Source organism: Podarcis gaigeae (assembly GCF_964106915.1).
Source record: "Podarcis gaigeae genome assembly, chromosome: 6".
In the NCBI taxonomy this organism is placed as follows: domain Eukaryota; kingdom Metazoa; phylum Chordata; class Lepidosauria; order Squamata; family Lacertidae; genus Podarcis; species Podarcis gaigeae.
In genome coordinates this window covers 55,125,356-55,143,106 of record NC_139682.1, presented here as the reverse complement: position 1 = coordinate 55,143,106, position 17,751 = coordinate 55,125,356, and the positions used below count along the sequence as shown (strand labels likewise).

At 38.5% G+C, this 17,751-nt stretch overlaps 1 protein-coding gene across 8 annotated transcripts in view; it reads right to left on the bottom strand.

Annotated features, from left to right (window-relative positions):
* ELAVL4 (ELAV like RNA binding protein 4) overlaps positions 1–17,751 on the bottom strand; it is a 96,224-nt gene that overhangs the window by 65,508 nt on the left and 12,965 nt on the right. For 2 of the 8 annotated variants that reach the window (XM_083742516.1, XM_083742518.1), the window contains exon 1: positions 15,764–15,895. The exons of 2 other annotated variants lie outside the window; for them this stretch is intronic. In XM_083742516.1, the coding sequence (XP_083598642.1) occupies positions 15,764–15,880 (117 nt within the window). In that variant the 5' untranslated portion in view covers positions 15,881–15,895. Of the gene's footprint in view, positions 1–11,308; positions 11,601–12,577; positions 12,939–13,346; positions 13,582–15,763; positions 15,896–16,231; positions 16,472–17,751 lie in introns of those variants that run through there. 4 more of the 8 variants (XM_083742521.1, XM_083742523.1, XM_083742522.1 and 1 more) reach the window with 4 other exon arrangements.

The following is a 17,751-nucleotide window of genomic DNA, read 5'->3' as shown; positions in this document are numbered from 1 at the left end:
AATGGGTGTATTCTGAGTAGGACTGGATACAACCTTGAGGCAGTACACATCCACAAAGCAATGGGCAATGCTAATGATCTATTTCTGCTCCCCCGTTACCCAGTCCTAAAACACACTTTCATTTGATGACACTGAAAACAGTGTGATTAATGATAATGTATTTGATTCTGTACAAGTAACTATCTTGAGAGAGAAAAAGAAAAAGTAGCGCAGAACAACATCAGCAGTGATTTCTTAGGAAGGGAATTGGGGCTAGAGTAAAATTTGCAGAAAGCAGTGCAAGCGTATAATGTACGGCCATCTAATGTTTGAGTCGCTCCTTTAGTGGGTACTTAATACTAAAAGCTGGAAATAAAAACATATAATCCTGTCTCACCAAATACATATCTTTTTATCTCCTATATCCAACCTTAGAATGGATTGTGGCCTTTAACAGGCAGGCACCAATTACCAGTTTGCAACAGAATAACAAACCGTTCCTTGGGAAAGTATTTACAACCAGCTTATCTGGCAGATCTAGGATGAAGATAGAAAGTATTTTAGTGTTTCCTACTTGTGGAAGAGGCATGGCCATCTAAAGTGCTAATTCACTGTAAAATAAATAAAGTCTCATGTATGGACTGATGTGAGCATGGTTGGAAGGGAATGAACAACTTTGCTGAAGCAGCATCTGATGAATGCTCTGGGTGGGAGCTCACTTGAGACTCCCTTCAGTGCCACGATGAAAGGAAGGTAGGACATAAAAATATATATTATTAAAATAGATCCTTAGAAATGAAACATTTGATAATACTGAAATGTTTGTTTTACAGGTATGATTCTTTGGATATACAAGGGTGCACACTTTGACATGTAATCTAGGTGTGAAATAGGGGTCAGCAAACTTTTCCAGCAGGGGGCCGGTCCACTGTCCCTCAGAGCTTGTGGGAGGCCAGACTATATTTTGAAAAAAGAAGAAGAAGAAGAACGAATTCCTATGCCCCACAAATAACCCATTTTAAATAAGAGCACACATTCTACTCATGTAAAAACACCAGGCAGACCCCCCAAAATAACCCAGAGATGTATTTTAAATAAAGGGGCACATTCTACTCATGTAAAAACACGTTAATTCATCTGCAGGTTGGATTTAGAAGGCGACTGGGCCGGATCCAGGCCCCGGGCCTTAGTTTACCTACCCATGGACTGAAACATATTCACAACTATTTTTAAAGGGGGTGGGGAGAGCTGAAATGATGGAAAGTTTAGAAATCAAAATTTAGAGGGAAAAGGTGTGCCAAAATGTTAAATTGTGGAAGAAGCTGAGAAGAGGGCACAAATGACACTAAATACTTCATGTAGTCAGATATTACTATCACTGATATTACCACTACCTGGATGAATACAAGGAGTATTTATTTTCTACTTCTATCAGTTGAACATCATGGCACTGTTACTCAAGTTCCCCCAGCAAAACTATACTACTAAATCAGTTTACATGTTTTGTTTACAATTAAGTAGTATTTTTTTGTTTTGTTTCTAAATGTATTTTTATTAAAGATTTATTAGTTTACAAAAGTATGTGCAATGTCTCTTTCCAAGTTACATTTTCTACAGATCAGTTGATATGCTTTGCCTTTGAAAACATTTCTGGTGATATATGGTTATATTTAGAAGTTTTAAACCTGTAATTACAGCTGCTCACTAAAATTCCAGCAATATTTATTTAATAGATGACATTTTTAAAATACAGTGCCTCAACTCCTTGAACAGAAAAACTAACAGTGACAAAAACCCCTTTGGGGAATGTGGTGGAGAGTGTTGTGATAGGGCAAGCTGCAAGCATTCTGGGATAGCACTTCTATTGAAATCCATTTCTATTTGGGTCATGGTCTGTCCATGGAACCTTTACAGAGAACACAACCGGGGGGTGGGGGTGGGATTGCGACCTGGTTCTCACTTCTGGACCTTGCTGTGGTGTTTGATTTCACTGAGCATGGTATCCGCAGCTTGGCTAGAGTAGCTGACAGAATGAGGCGTACAAGGACCATCCAACCATCTTAGGGACTCTACTGTGGATTTGTGTAGGCTTCACTCCTTAGCCTTTTCGTCTCCCAAAGATATCCCGCAAGGCAGAGGAGTTTTAGGATTAGTTTTCCTTCTCCTAGGTGAGCTACCTTGCCAGGTTGACATCTGCCACTCACTTCCATCTACAGCACATGCGGAAACTGCTCTGAAGGGATTTTATCAAACTTGACTGTCTCATTTTTACCTCTGAATCTAGTCTCAATACTACTTTTTATTTCTTTATTAGATGTATCAAATAAATGCATCTACCCTCCAATATTAAAACACAAGATCTAACACTTTTTTTAAAAGGAAAACCCTCACATTAAATTTTAAAAAAAGAACTGCCAGCAAATAAAGGAAACTTTAAAACCAGGGATCAGTGCGCTAATATTATATTATACTGCTTGGCAAATGCCTGCGGGGAAAGAACTGTCTTCAGCTGGTGGCACAAGACCAATAAAAAGAGGCTAAGGTAAGGAGTTCTGCTATTTAGGTACACAAATGGAGAAGGATCTTTTCCATGTCCCATTGCAACCAACTGTGCCTAGGTCATTGCTGCGACATGGAGAATCCACTCTAGAAGGTCTGAAGGAATAGGCAGGATGGTATGGCAGGAGAAAACCTTTAGGTAACCAACAATCAAGTCACTTGGGGCTTTTAAAAGGTCATCATCAAGACTCTGAATTGCAGTTGCAGCAAAATGAAAACCACATGTCCCAACAACAAACTCCTCCAATAAGTTTAGCTGCTGCATTTGAACAAATTGGAGCTTCTGTAGACTCTTTAAAGACAGCCCCATTTAAGGATGTGGCAGCTATCTAGTCCCGAGGTAACTAAGGCATTTCTCAGCAGTCTGAGATGCTCAGGAGCAGGTGCAGCTGAATAAAAGAACAATACATTTTTGGTGCTTTGAGGTGCACCATGTACCACGGTGAAAAGAACACTAACCAAAGCAAAGGCATGGTATACACATGGTCTAAGGGTCATGACTCCAGCATAGCTCTAGGTATGAAAAGTATATTCCAAGGGCAAAAAATGCACAAGATCTGCACAGAGATACCAAACACCTACTGCTGCAACTTTTCAGTTATTCTAAAGCTTTTGAAAGACAGACAAGATGCTATATTGCTAAACAAGCAAGTTTTGCAAATATGAACTTAAGTTTGCACGTGAATAAAATACTTCATTGCTGTCAAATGTGAGCATCATGTAACAACACAGGCGAATGCTACACTGAAGAACAAACAGCAGATGACATATTACAAATGGAATATACTTCCTGCATAAAACTCTAAATGACCAGTTACAGTCAGCTGGACATTTAAAGGAAGTAATAAAGCCTTCTAATATATACGTTGACAGAGGAAAATAGGAGCACTGTTGTTATGTTATGTTATGTTATGTTATGTTATGTTATGTTATGTTATGTTATGTTATGTTATGTTATGTTATGTTTTATGTTGTTATGCAAACAAGGTTTCATCATTGTGAACAAGTCAAGCCAATAAACTATTTTCAAATATAGGTTATAAATGTGTATAGTAATTGTCATGCAAAATTTCACCCTGAAAATATTAAAGTATACAAAATTCATTATATTCTATCAAAGCCAATATCTGATTCCCAAGACAGCTGAGGTTGTGACAGTCAAATAGGAAAACTTGAGATATTCAAGTTTAAACTACAGTTGTATCCAATATAACCATACAATATAAACAGTGTTTCCTTTCTTTCTATGTGCAACTCATCCTACAAAGAAATCTCAGATTAAAATGGTAAAATATAGATTATAGGATTATTATTGTTTTTTAAAAAAACACAAATTGGTTACCCTAAATTAACTGAAGTTTCCTCACCTGAAGTTGAGCATGGCACTGCATACCATAACAAAATAATTGTGTAGAGAACAATTGAGATTAAATTCTGGTTACAAAACAGCTCTGCCCCTACAGGATTTGTAACACCTCGCAAATGGTGCATGATGTTCAATTACTGTCCACCTGCATTCATACTGTCTCCTACTTTGTTCACAAATTGAGAATAATCTATCAGTTCATTTCAAGTGTATAGGACATGACAATGAAGTGATAATACAGGGAGCTAGCTATGTTGTTATGTTCAACCTACAGCCGCAGAAGGGCAGTTTAGGTCTGGCCTGCATATTCAGCAAAACGAGGCGACAGAGACAGGTCACAGGAGGGGCTGCAGGCATAAATCATTTTTTTTTTTAAATATTAAAAAATCCCCCTATGCAGAAGTTTCTCTAGGAGTGGAAAACTAGCATCTTAGGGCCTGGCACTCCCTATCACCTGCAGGTTTAAGTGGGTACTGCCTCATTCTACCATCTCATTCTGTTGCATGCGTATACCAGGACTTGGACCGCTGGGATCCAGACTGAAGCCTTTTAAAGACCAAAACTGTGGTGGAAAAATATTGTTTCCTCCTCCTTCACTAAAATGTGTTGCTAACTCACACCTCATGATTTCCACACCTAACTAAACTTCCAACTAAAGTTGTATAAGAAACACAGTGTTAATTTCAGCTTTTATTTTCCACTTCATCAAATATTCAACTTACAAATATTTTTTTCAGATCTAGTGCTGGCAAAGAAAAGATACTAAAAATATACTCATTTTACGGAAATAGCAGTTCTACTGTTAAATATATACCACACTTTCTGAATGATCAAACATGATGTCAACTCATTAACCACATTCAAGATTCTCTGAGTAGGTTAAACTCGCAGTAAAGTTTTTGAAGTGTTCCAAACACATATGCTACTATGCAGAGCTACTGAATTGGTTCCTTCAAATGGGCACATTCAAAGCCGTTTTAGTTGCTATACTAACACTGCAATCCTAAATACACTTACCTAGGAGTAAAGATGTAATCTAAACCCCTCTTAATTGGGACTAAGCCCCACTGAATTCAGTAGAATGTGTATTGATGTAGCCATGGCCAGGATTGTGCTGCAGGTCAAAATGATTTCAATGAAGCTTACTTCTGTATAGATATGACTAGGATTGCATTATAAGTTTGCCTTTACAATGCATGAATCTGTCTAGACCTGGCTAATTCGCTACAATAGCTGTTCTTACAGAAAGAACAACTGATGCTCCACAGCTGTAGCCCTCCTTAAGTAGGATTAAGCCTCAATGAATTCAGTGGAGCTTGCTTCTTAAAAGACTCCTGCAATGTGGCACTGTAAAAGCTGCACCTTAACAGCACACCTGGCACACATTAGAAAGAGATATGGATATTTGTGTAATAAAAAATACATGCATTTCAACAGCAGCACAGATCAATACAGGCCAAAAGAAAAAGGGGGTAAGAGAGACATCACTGTATATGTTAATTATAAAATATAAATTATAAAATCTACAAGTTCAAAGTTGACACTGAAAATGAGCTGTTAAAAACTGCTCACTGCATTCAAGCAACATTTTATCTGGATCCCATTTCTATTTCTGAAATACCACGTTTGTTTCAGAATAAATGTAAGACCAAAACCTGTAGATAAAGTTGGACCAATATGTTATACCATTGCTTCCCATGCCTTTTGTGCAGGATGCCGCTGTCTGGTGGATCAGCAGCCGCCAGGCTGCGGCCTCCCCAGCCAGTTCTTGCAAGGTCCTACAGGCTCTGGCAAGAGTACTAGGTGGGCAGGATGGTCAAGGTCACTCTGTTACGCATTCTATACTTTGTGATGACCTTGGGTGGAATGGCATTGGGCAGGATCTAAACATAATGAGAACCTCCATAAGAGGTCTTGGGATGGGGGGGGGGGGGGGATAATCAAGCCACACCCCTAGATCAAAAGGGGCCCGGCCTCCCTCCCCCAGCTGCCCAGTGGGAACCCAGATGCCTGGTCTACACCACATCAGAGTCTAATGCTGGCCCACTCTCATAGGTGCTTCCCAACTGCCTGTCAGCAGTATTTATTCCAACACTGATTCAAATGAAGACCAGCTCCTGGCCCGACTGCCACGCCAACACCGCTTATCTGCTGAACAATCCAAAATAAATAAGTGGCCTGCTTCATCCCAAAAGTATGTATTTGTTGCGCTCATTCCCACTGCACTAATGAACCGCAACTGCTGCACTAGGATTCCCTTCAGTTCAATAACTAATTCAGTACTAAGAAATGCTTATAGTTGGAGCATACATTGATGGCAGCACCAGAAAAGTGCCAGTGTTAGATGGATGGTGGCAGAAGAAAAGACCACGAATGCTTCTTCTTTGACTTTATGAGCAGACAGTTAATGTAACACATTTTAGATGGCGGTTCAACCTTCAAAACACATGTCTCTTTCAACTCCCAATAGCTGGTGGGCATACCCTGTTCTAGCTTTTTTATTTTATATGGTTCAACCTTCTCCCTTTGTATTCTACTTGAAGGTTTCACCTTAGCTCAACTACTAGCACCTTTCAAAATATCCTAAAGGTTGCAGAAGATTTTGGAAAAGGTATCTGAATGTTTCAGTGGGCATTTCTATCTGACTCCAGAGGGAATTAAAATCTAGAGTCTAGGTCTGCAGGTAAACAGAATACTGTAATTCAACTGTCTTTAGGCCCAGATTTTGAGAGGAAATTCTGCAGTTAGGCTTCTTAAATTTCATTGAGGTCACTAAGATTTAAGCAGCTTGAATGCAGAATCACAGCCTTTGTCTTTTAAGCTTGTGATAAACACCAGACTGATTTCCATTTTTATATGCACTGACAGGAAGCTTTCAAGGCCAAATGTATGTTAACACTATTCTCATATGAAATATGTCTAATCTTAATTATCAGTGTGCTTTAGTGATGATAAACATTAACAGAATAAGAATACCCTTGTATTCCACAAAAAGTAGAACACAAGTGTAGGGTGTTGTTTTTAATGGAAAAGCTGTTTTAGGGTTAGGTTTTTCTTACGACAACCAATATGTCTTGAAATCCGTGGGGCAGAGGCTTCTGTAATTCTTATGTAAGCTGATAATACACTAGGGTCTTAGCCATTAAAAGGCCAGCTCCAGTTAGAACTAACTGGTGGGGAAATTTGCCCCATTACTACTTACTTCTATGTTAATTCCAAAATACCTTTGTTAGAGAAAGCGATGGAAAAGACAACACTCCTTTATTAACTATAATTCAGCTTGGAGAGTTTTTAAACAAGTTTGACTGCTACACTTCATTTTTCACAGCTCTTTCCCACTGCTAAGTCTGCTTACAGAGGGCACTTTATGAAGATGGAGCCAGTCTGCTATTTTTCAGGTGCAACCTGGAGAATAAATACACTAACCAGCAGAGTGAATATCAAAAAGGCTATTCTGCAAGGCCAACTTACATTACCAGCCAGAGTGAAGTACTGCTTATTGTTAAAATACAAGTGAATTTCTAACATTGCCTATAAAACTTCTAGGTTACAACGCAGGTGTATTTCTGGTCAATATTCCAATCTACAGGGAGTTAGAAATAACAAGTGTCTACGTATCATATCAATCAAAAAGCAAATATGCCAAGGGCAATGCAAAAGTGATCAGAATTTAAAGATGCTATCTACTGGAAAGGATCCAGTGGTATCACAGTCCAAAGCCAACACTCAGAAACACTTAAGCACGCACAGAAGCGCTTTGCAAGGATTTTCCTTGAAGTGTTACAAATGACTACAACTTCTACATTCATGTGCATCAGTTTCAAGTAAACAGGCAAACAGAATGTCCCCTGTAACATCAAGGTTTAGGATCACTGAAATGACACACAACACATTGGATCAACACCCAATCCAGTGCTCCTGCATGTGCAGATAACCACATATACCCACAGCATTGTCTCTGCTGGTTTTAATGATACAAGCTAATTCAAAATTAAAGTACCTCTTAAGAGGCCAGGCCAAGGACATCTCATCTGCCCATCACGGTAGAGTACTGGGCATAATTGTGTTCACCTTAGCAACAAAGGAACATTTCAGCATTTTATATATGTTCTCATTCCCAAATATAGCCCCAGCCAGCCTTGCATAGAGCATTTCTAAAAAGCATGTTCAGCCTTTAACTGACCTTGTTTCTTCAATGTTCTCTCTGCCTTTTTATCCAATTTAATTAAGGGTTTCTCGCTGCTTCTTGGTATTTCCTGGCTCTTCTAGATTACTACTTCATATTAAAAGGTACAGTTAAGGGAAGAATAATGGATGGGAATTATTCTCAGTTTCCTCTTTACTTCTACAGGGCCCCATGGGCACAAAAGCTGTGCCATGGCTAAAGCAAACTAATGTAGTTATTAGAGAAAATAAATAGCCCTGGCCATGGAGGTAATTCTTAATGAATTAATACATAAATGATTTCTAGTTGTGGGAACCCCATCAAATTATTACAAATATTAAATATATGTTCGCCATATACAGCTACACGGCTTTTTAAAAACACTGCTGCTCCAAAACTATTGTCAAAACAATTAATAAGGGGATGTTTTTGCTGCCCCATGCTATCATTTAAGAAGAAACATAGATAATAATTAAAGCAAAAAGCATACGAAGTCAAGCTATTGACACTTCTACTACACGAATTCAAAATTTGTCCATTATCTCTCATACTGGATTGGTACATTCCCTCCTCTGTTTATCCCTTCATTTTCCCTTGACAGCTTAGTTTACACAATTTTTGCAATGGCATATAAATTTACTACCTCTGCTTTCTTTTCTTCAACTCTAAGCTAGTGACCTATAAGTCTTCTACACTTTAAGGTGTTTAGGAGATCGCCTGAAGGAATACCTAAGTAAATTTTGAACATTGCTGATAGCTCTACTGTACATAGTAAATCTGTGTTTAATGTAAACGAACATATTCTTCACTGGTTATAATAAACTAAAAATATAGGATAAGTTTAGCCAAAGTACTTTTTAGAAAGGGATGAAAAGAACAAATGTTTTCACTGAATTATGTATTTTTCTACCATAGGATTATGTACATCTCATGCATCCTTGTCTGTTCTCACAGAAGACCAAATGTGTTTAGCTTAACTAAACCAAAGCAATAGAAGCATAAGTGCGCACATGCTCACATGCATAAACACGCAGACACATACATCCCACACACTCATCTACCTCTGAGAGAAGAGCAGAAATGGCAGAAGATGGGCAATTGCCTTTCCAAAAGGTACTGGCCAATTTTACAAAATCTGATGCCATCAGTGATTCAGCCCTGCATAAAATTTCTTGCAATTCTTTTCTCCCTAAACCCCAATGACATTGAAAAAAATACTGCATTGCAGTATTTGCCAGTGTATCAGAGGGTATTCTGTCAGATGCCCCAAAGTCAAACCAAATAAGAAGGCATATAATCACATATAGTAAATGCCACACAACAGAGAAACTGAAAAGTGTGACAACGCTGCGAGTGCAATTAAATATTCAAGCTGTACTCCATGCCCACTCTGTATCTTAAGGTCCTGGATTATGTACAAAAATATCAAGGATTTATATACTCCTGAAGTTACTTTATGTGGGTAATCATGCGCAGCCTAGAACCATAACCTCTCCACAAGGTCATGCATACACAAGACTTAATATTACATATGTAGTAACTCCTAACAAGCTTTCCCAGCGACATACTAGGCATTCAAAAGTTTTTAAAACATAACTTATGGGGCAAAGCATGTGGAAGATTGAAAAAAGAAAAAAAAGAAAAGGTATTACCAAAAAATAATTTATGAAGATTCCATAACACTAAAAAAAATAATCCATTGAAGTTTGAACTCTTCTATGCCTATTAAGAACAGAATATAACCAAGCCCACCACTGGAAGCATCCTTTTGTTGTCATTCTTTTCTTGGTCACCCTTTTGTTGTGATTCTCTAATACAACATGTTAGTTCTTCCTTTACCAACGCAGCCAAAAGAGGCAACAAAAAGAAAGGAGCCAAAGGAAAGATGTCCACCTTAGAAGAGCATCTTTCTACGTAACGTGCCAGTTTCATTAGTTATTTGCACTGCAATAAGAATAATTATAAATTAAAGGATGGAGTCAATATTTAAGCAATCCATAAATTGGACTATTTGTCCTGATAGAATTTTGTAAACTATAGATATTTAAATAAAATGCTTCACACATCTCACCTGCTTTAGGTATCCAATTAAAGGTTCAGTGCAGAAACAATCATAAATAATCTGCTGGTTTTAAATATTTTCTTCTACAAAGGTTCTATTCATAAGCTTTCATGTTATCCAAGAAAATCTTATGTGTATAAGCTAACAGTAAATAAAGAGCCACATATACATAGAAGCTATGGATATTACATCCATCTCTGGCACCAAAAATCTAATAGCTCAATGCCAATGAGATATATGTAAGGAGGAAATGAAAATCTACACTAAAATTGTGCAGAGTAGATGAAAGGAGAACCCTAAAAAAAACCTACCAAAATGATTCAAGAAAACAATAGAGCTGTATGCCGATACTCTTTGAGAATGGGGAGGGAGACACTCAAGTCTGAATGTGGAATGAAGATTATGAACATAATATTGCATCTGAAAATGATTTTTTAAAATTCATCAGAGTTTCCATATATGAACCCATACAACTTTCTTTTTCTATATAGTGACATGGTCAATTTCGTCTACCCTGAAGTCTCCAAAAGAATTAGTTAAGGAATGAAATCCAAGCAGACTTGATTTCTCGTCTTTTAATCCTTCTAAACACTAGCATTATCATTCTAACTGATCATTCAAATTATGTGCCAAAGAAAGGGAATGCGAAATTTGGCAAGTATAAAAGGTGTGCCCCTGTATTTCTGGTATGCTTCTCTTTTATCCTTGCCATACATTCCGGGCATGTGCATCCTTAGCCTTCTGTATTATATTTACCATCACCTGCCAACCAACAAAGTCTTCTAATGCTTTACATGCCTATTACCTTCTTTTAAGAGGTGCTATGCTATTATATTGTGCCCGACAACATATGGCACCATAAAAATTAGCAACAGATACTTAAGTTTGTTCTTAACAGCACCTAGCTTATATTTTTGTATTTTAAGTACTGCTTCACAAAAGACAGATAACGTATTGCGATAAAAGATCTGTAAGACTGTGGAAATTAAGTTGGGTAGGAAAAAGAATAGTTTCATTATATTTGAAATCTGTGATTCCATGCATAAACTAAATGGTAGGCTGTATTTGCATTAAATAATGATTCCACTACAGAACCATGGCATTTCATAAAACACACAACAAACAGCACTTCCACATAAAAACCTTTACTTAGGGTAAGTTTGTGCACAGTTCTCACCCTGACATTTGATGAATACTCTAAGAGAGCATTTGCAAGTCTGCTAGTTCCATTCAGCATCCTGTATCCTTATAGTGTTCTGCTTCCCTTGCGCCTTGTACTTTCTTGCACATGCAATTTCACATCAGAAATAAAATGGTTAAAGAGCCCCCACCCACCATATGCAGAAAAAGAACAGATGCAGGAAAAAAAAGGATTCTAGAAATCACTGTAAGCTTGAGCCAGAAATGTAATTAACACTTATTTATAAAGAATAATTAAAGTTGTGACTGCCACAAAGAACACCAAAGATAATTGAGGTAGCCCCAGAATTTTTTTACGCTGTTTGCAGAATTCCCACATGACTGCCACCTGCTCCCCCACTCAGCTTCCCCAATGCTCGTTTCCCCGGCAACCTTTCATTGGCTTTTCCTCCCAGCTATCGCTTTCAGTTCGGCTGCTCAGTCTAATCTTATTTGTTTTACACCCATCAAAACAAGCAGCTAGACAAAGAAATCCTATAAGAATAGGGAAAAGACCATAGCTTTGTTTCCCAGTTTATAATAAATATCCAGAGAGAGAAGAGGGAACGCCTGCAAAATGTTTAATTGAAACAAAAGTAGGAAGAATGAGGTGAATGTTAATGCCTTTTCCCTCCCTCCTGCTGCCCCCCACCTCCGTGATTTGCTCTGTTCTGAAAGATTCAAAAGTCCATATTTGATAGAGCCATTTTGCACAATCTATAAGGAAAGCACAAGAAACAGCGAGGGGGGTGGTGGGGAGAATGGGGGGGGGGGGTTAGAGAGAACAAGTCATGTAGTTTCTGATTTTTCTCTGCTGGAAGAATGCTCCAAAAATAGAAATACTACTATCACACCAATGGATTTAACTTCCTTCGGCAGAAAAGAAAGCACCCTTGTTTCACAATAGCGTTCGGATTCTACGGCAACAGTACATGCAGTCATTAGATTTCAACTTAGCAATCGTGTAGCACAAATGAAGATTAAAAGGCGTCTTGTGCTGGGGACACACTACAAAAGCACCGCGACTGTCAGCGGAGATCATCCAAATGCATGCTCACTGGATGAAACACTCAGTGCCACGACACTTGACTATATTTATATAATAGTTGTACATACACATTACATACACAGGTGCCCCCATTAAAAGCCAAAACGACCTGTAATTTTATTTATGGCTCACAATCTGCCACCCTAAACAAGCATAATTCACAAGGCATAACAACTGCACCAAGCCTATATGGACAGTTTGCTGCCGGCATCCACTTACCATTTTCAAGCCATTCCACTCCATCTGTGATCACAAAGATGGACCCTTACAGCCCCGCACAGTGTCAAAAGCAAAAAGAACGTTATGTAAAAGCTGACATTCCTTCTTACAGAACTCCTGCCCAACGATGCAACAAATCGGCATATACTAGGCGCTGGTACACATACAAGCCGCCTCCTCTTTTTATGAGGTCATGACAGGAAACTCTTTGAAATACAATATGCAGCATTTACTGAAGCTCCTATAAATCACTCTCTTAGAAAAAAAGGAAGGAAGGAAGAAATACCATGCCTACTGCGCAATACACCAAACCAAAAAGTATCAGTCCCAAGGCAATTGCCTCCTTATTTTATTTTTTTCAAGGATTCCATTTTGCGTGTGTGATGCCCGTGTGTGAATGTGGGGGAAATAACCACCCCAACCCCCGCCTTCAGCATTTCTGTTGGCCACACGCAGCCTCGTGCTGGAAACCAGCCTTTTCTTTATTCCAAAAGAGAAATGATAATGACCTTAAAATGGCAAAGTACATTGCGGCTGCCCTTTATTAAAAGCGAGGCAAGTATATCAATGCGAGAGAGAGCAGGAGAGAGCGAGAAGGAAGATAAATGAAGGGAGAAAGACATTTAACAAGCGAGCCAGCGGGAGCAAACTAAACTCATGTGACAACACAGACTGATCAAAATGCAGACTTGGGGAAAGCTATATGTTCTATACACAGACTATGAAAGACTGCTGTAACAAACAGATTTTAAAAACTACTAATACCTACCATAACCATTCTTAATGGCAAATAATAGGTCTTGCAAGGCTTCAATTCCTCTAAGGATTTGATATGGTTTCAGGGAACTAAATGTGTTAGAATGGTATCTTTTTTTATAAATTAAAAATCAAAATCAAAAATCCACAAAACACACAGTGCGGTTGTAGGGTGCAGCAAAATGAGGAAAACAAAACAAAAACCCAAGCACTGTGATGAAGCCCCCTGATTTTAAAACGTAACTAACAACTGAATAGAGCCTTGATGAAATTGGCTAGCAGCTTCTCCTTTTTACATCCATTTATGGGACCATCTGTCAGCTGAAAGCAAGATCCGATTGGCTAGGGAAACTAAAGGAGGCGTTGCAACATCAGGTGCTATTGAAATTAGCTACTGCCAGATTGACAATGTTAATGATTTGGTGACCTCTACAACAACAGAGACCAGATTTCTGAACTGCTGCTTGTGTCTAGTAATTAAGGGCCAGTTTAGGAACATCACACATGCATGGATTTTACCCACACCTCTTTCCCCCTTCCTCCATCAGTCACTCAGAGAGAGGGGCAGTTTCAGGCCACACCTTAGAGTTTCCAGCACTTTGACACTCAAGTGTTACACCTCAGCCATGCTCCACTGACTCCATCCTCTCACCTCTTCCATGCAAGGCTGTGAAGTCTAGACCATTTAAACCACCTTATCTTTCTCGACAGTTGCTTTCCAGAGAAATGCATATTTAATGATCTGCCTCTAGGCTTAAAAGATATGACAAAAACACTTTAATGCGCATCTTAACTGTATTTATTCATTGGTGCTATAGTGTTTAGTCTCTACGTAATTCCCGAAGATCTGCCCATAATAAAGGACGTTCGTGTATTTTGTAAATTTGATTTACAAAATTACAGTCACGGGATATTTCTCAGGACAAAAATTTACTCAGAATGTTTAGGTAGAAAATGGGGAGGGAAGATTTTAGGGATTTGTTTTAGGGACTGTTCTGTTCTGGTTTAAGACAAAAGACAGTAATGCTTTTCTACACTATACAAGAGAGTATTTTTAAGTCTTGCTATGGTTGTGGAAATTTCTTTGCTTATTTGCATCTGAGAAAATAAAAATCACAAATGTCACACAAAATGTCACAAACTTTTCACTGTCCACCCACTTAGTGAAAACACTTTCGATAAGGATATTTTCATTTACATTTGCAATAGAAAAAGAGTTTGTTTCCAAACGCATTCACTATTCTTATGTTTGCTTCAAGAAGCCTAGTCTATAAACTAGAACCTGCTCATACTATAGCCAACTCAGATTAACAATTTTACACACACACAAAATATGCTCTCACTGAATGTTCTGAGCAAAACTATTCTGTGTGCCATCTGAAATTAGTTAAAACATTTCCAAGCTATTAGAAACTGATTTGTTTGTCAGTTTCTAATGCAGCCACATCTGAGTAAAACACTACCATGGGCCATACAGCATACACATCTTCCACTGAGAGCACAATATTACTATACAAAGAGCAAACATAACCCATAACGAAAATAAAGAAGTGAAAACTGAAATAAAAGCAACTCACTGAAAAAGAAAATTGTACACTGTTTAAATAACTGTAAGCTTTCCTTTTGCTTCTGGATCAGATTGCTGTCTACTTAAAACTAAGAGATTCCACTAACCCATTTCAAAACTTAAAAACATCAAGTAGTACGACGGTAGAGTAAATGGCTGGGCAAGAGGATGGTGAACCCCAACTGTAACATGCGAGTTTCATTTGTAATAGTGATTTTGAATTAATATCTGAGAGGTTAAAAAAAATGAAACAGAGTAAAGAAATCCTTTCTCCATCATTTTCTCCGTATCAACGCACTTCATTAGCCACCGTTTTTTAAATGTCCAGAATCATTATTCAGCTCTTTGTCTTAAAATACAATTGCAGATACAAGCATAAATTGGCTGTCTTGCCAACCTAAAAATCCATGCATTTTGTACAATGTGCACCAACACTGAGAACCACACAAGAAAAATATTTAAGAGAATTGAAATAAATAAATAATAAAGCAAGTGGGGGGAAAAACCACAAGGCAAATACACCAATGTCCACAGAGGCCTCTCTCTATAGACAAAGGCAGAATCCTATTGTTGGGGCTGGGGGAAACAGTCTTATTATCAGATTTCCAATAGGACCATTCATCTTTCGGGGGTGGTGGGGGCGGCTGACCAGTGCATCACCAGCAGTGACACAATTTGTAAAGCATCAAAATTTTCAATAAAGTCTCTCAACCATAAACTGAGAGAAGCCTCCAAGTGGAGATGCTATTTTCATGAAACCCCCTTTATCTCCCCCTCCCCCCAAAAACTTGACTCAAAATGCAGCTAATCCATTTTCAAAATGAAACCACACGAGTCCTTTTGCCCTCCCTCTTCTTCCTTACCATAAATGAGCAGTTTCTTGACTCATTAATGACAGTTTCCCTTAAAAGAAGTGATCTCATAGCACTGTGTCCCTCTCCACCATGCATACATCCCAAAGGTTGCGGGTATCTTAGCATCAGGAACCGCCAGCAAGCTTTCTCATACAGAGTCCAGATGGACTATACTAGAAGCCAATTCAGCGTTAATAACTACCTACACTGTGCAGTTAAGAAGGCTTGCGTGGCATAATGTCCTAGGCAACAGCAGCTGATTAAAACCACAAATAAAAGAGAATCCTGTTATCCAAAATGATTGATGGGAGGTGTTGTTTAAAAAAAGAAAAAAGAAAAATAAAGCGAAGGATTTCTATTCCCCCCCTCTTTTTTCCCCTTTTAAATCTCTCACTTTTGAGGATGGAATCTTTTCTAAACATATGGAGAAGAAGAAGAAAAACCAAACACTGCCCAGAAGATGTGACAAAATATTACCTCATTATTTAACAAAGCAGCACTAAGCGTCCTGGTGATTTCAAACATCTTGCCACAGATTTTGGTTTTAGAGAAACGGAAAAGAGAATCCTTTGCAAATCCAGTCCTCTATCAGCACAGGGGAAGTCAAATTTCCTGCACACAACAATGTTTTCTCCCTAGATTTAACACATTAAAACACCTAGTCAGTGAGCTGCATTTTCCCTCTTCGCATACAGAGCAGACTCACTCCTGTAACATGTACTGCTCTCTTTTGCCTGCTACTCCAAAGCATGGTTGTTACTTAAACTGTTCTTTAAAGTAACAGTTCACTCTCTAGCCACCAGGTGGGCAGCGTGGAATGATTCAAAATGAACATCTTGAGATTGCAACTGAACAGCTCCTAACTGTGGCTCCTTATACAAATAAAATGCCAAGTATTTATAAGGGACAAAGGTGTGGCTTGCATGATTGTATCATCTGCTTTGTCAAAGAATCATGCACAGCTTTTGTGGGGGGGGGGGGGAAATAAATGAGTGATTTCAAAAATTACTTACCAGGGTCCCCCCCCCCATAAGAAAACAAGGCATCTTAAATGAAAAGCCCTAATTACCACAATTGAAAGGGTTTAGTAAAATGTTCATTAAACTTCAGCACTGTCCCCTTTGCTCAGTTTAGCGGAATTCTACAACAATCCCATTTAACTCGTCTAGTTGCTTGGAGTACAGTAACCCTGCAACTTATGTGCATTTTACCTTGTGCGCATTCAGCTGTACATGGTTGGTAAATAAATAAATAAATAAATAGGGAGGGAGGGAGCGGAAAGGGGGTGGACTTCCAGGAAAACAGACTTTGGCAATCCACCCACCACTGAATCCAATGTATTTTGACTACACACGATTTTGGCTTTAGATGCGATCGCTGGAAAATGACCCCCACGTAAATTGCAGGTTTAGTGTAATGTTTGGATGAAAAATTTACAATGCCTACAGAAAAGCTGAGCATCCTAGCTTTTATCCCACTTGCAAGTTCTTGCTTGATGTTTATAGTCCTTGTGACTGAACGGATAAGCTAAAAGTGATGATTAAAAGTGATGATTAAAAAGCACCCTTGATTTAAGATTGTGGTACTGGGAACAAAACAGTACCTTTTCTAAACAACTGCAAGGCCCCGTTCAGCTATCTACAATTCAGATTTGTGTATGACATTTCATGGAGAATATAAAGAAGATACAGAAGACTACACGGATACTATATTTATTAGTAGCAGTAGTTGTTGTAGTAGTAGCAGTAGTAGTACTCCATAAAGTTTAAAAGGACTGCTCTCCGTCCCAAGGAGCTTAAAATCTAAACATGAGCTCAGAAAGACAGCAGATGGAATGAAGAGATATTGAGAATAATGTATGTTCATTCAGTTGCATATACTTCACCTTATGCTGTGTGCACATGCAACCCATTTGTAGCACCATCTCATTTTTCTCAATCCATAATTGTCCTCAACATGCTGTTTTTGATCTACATTAGTCCTGCCTTCCACAAGAG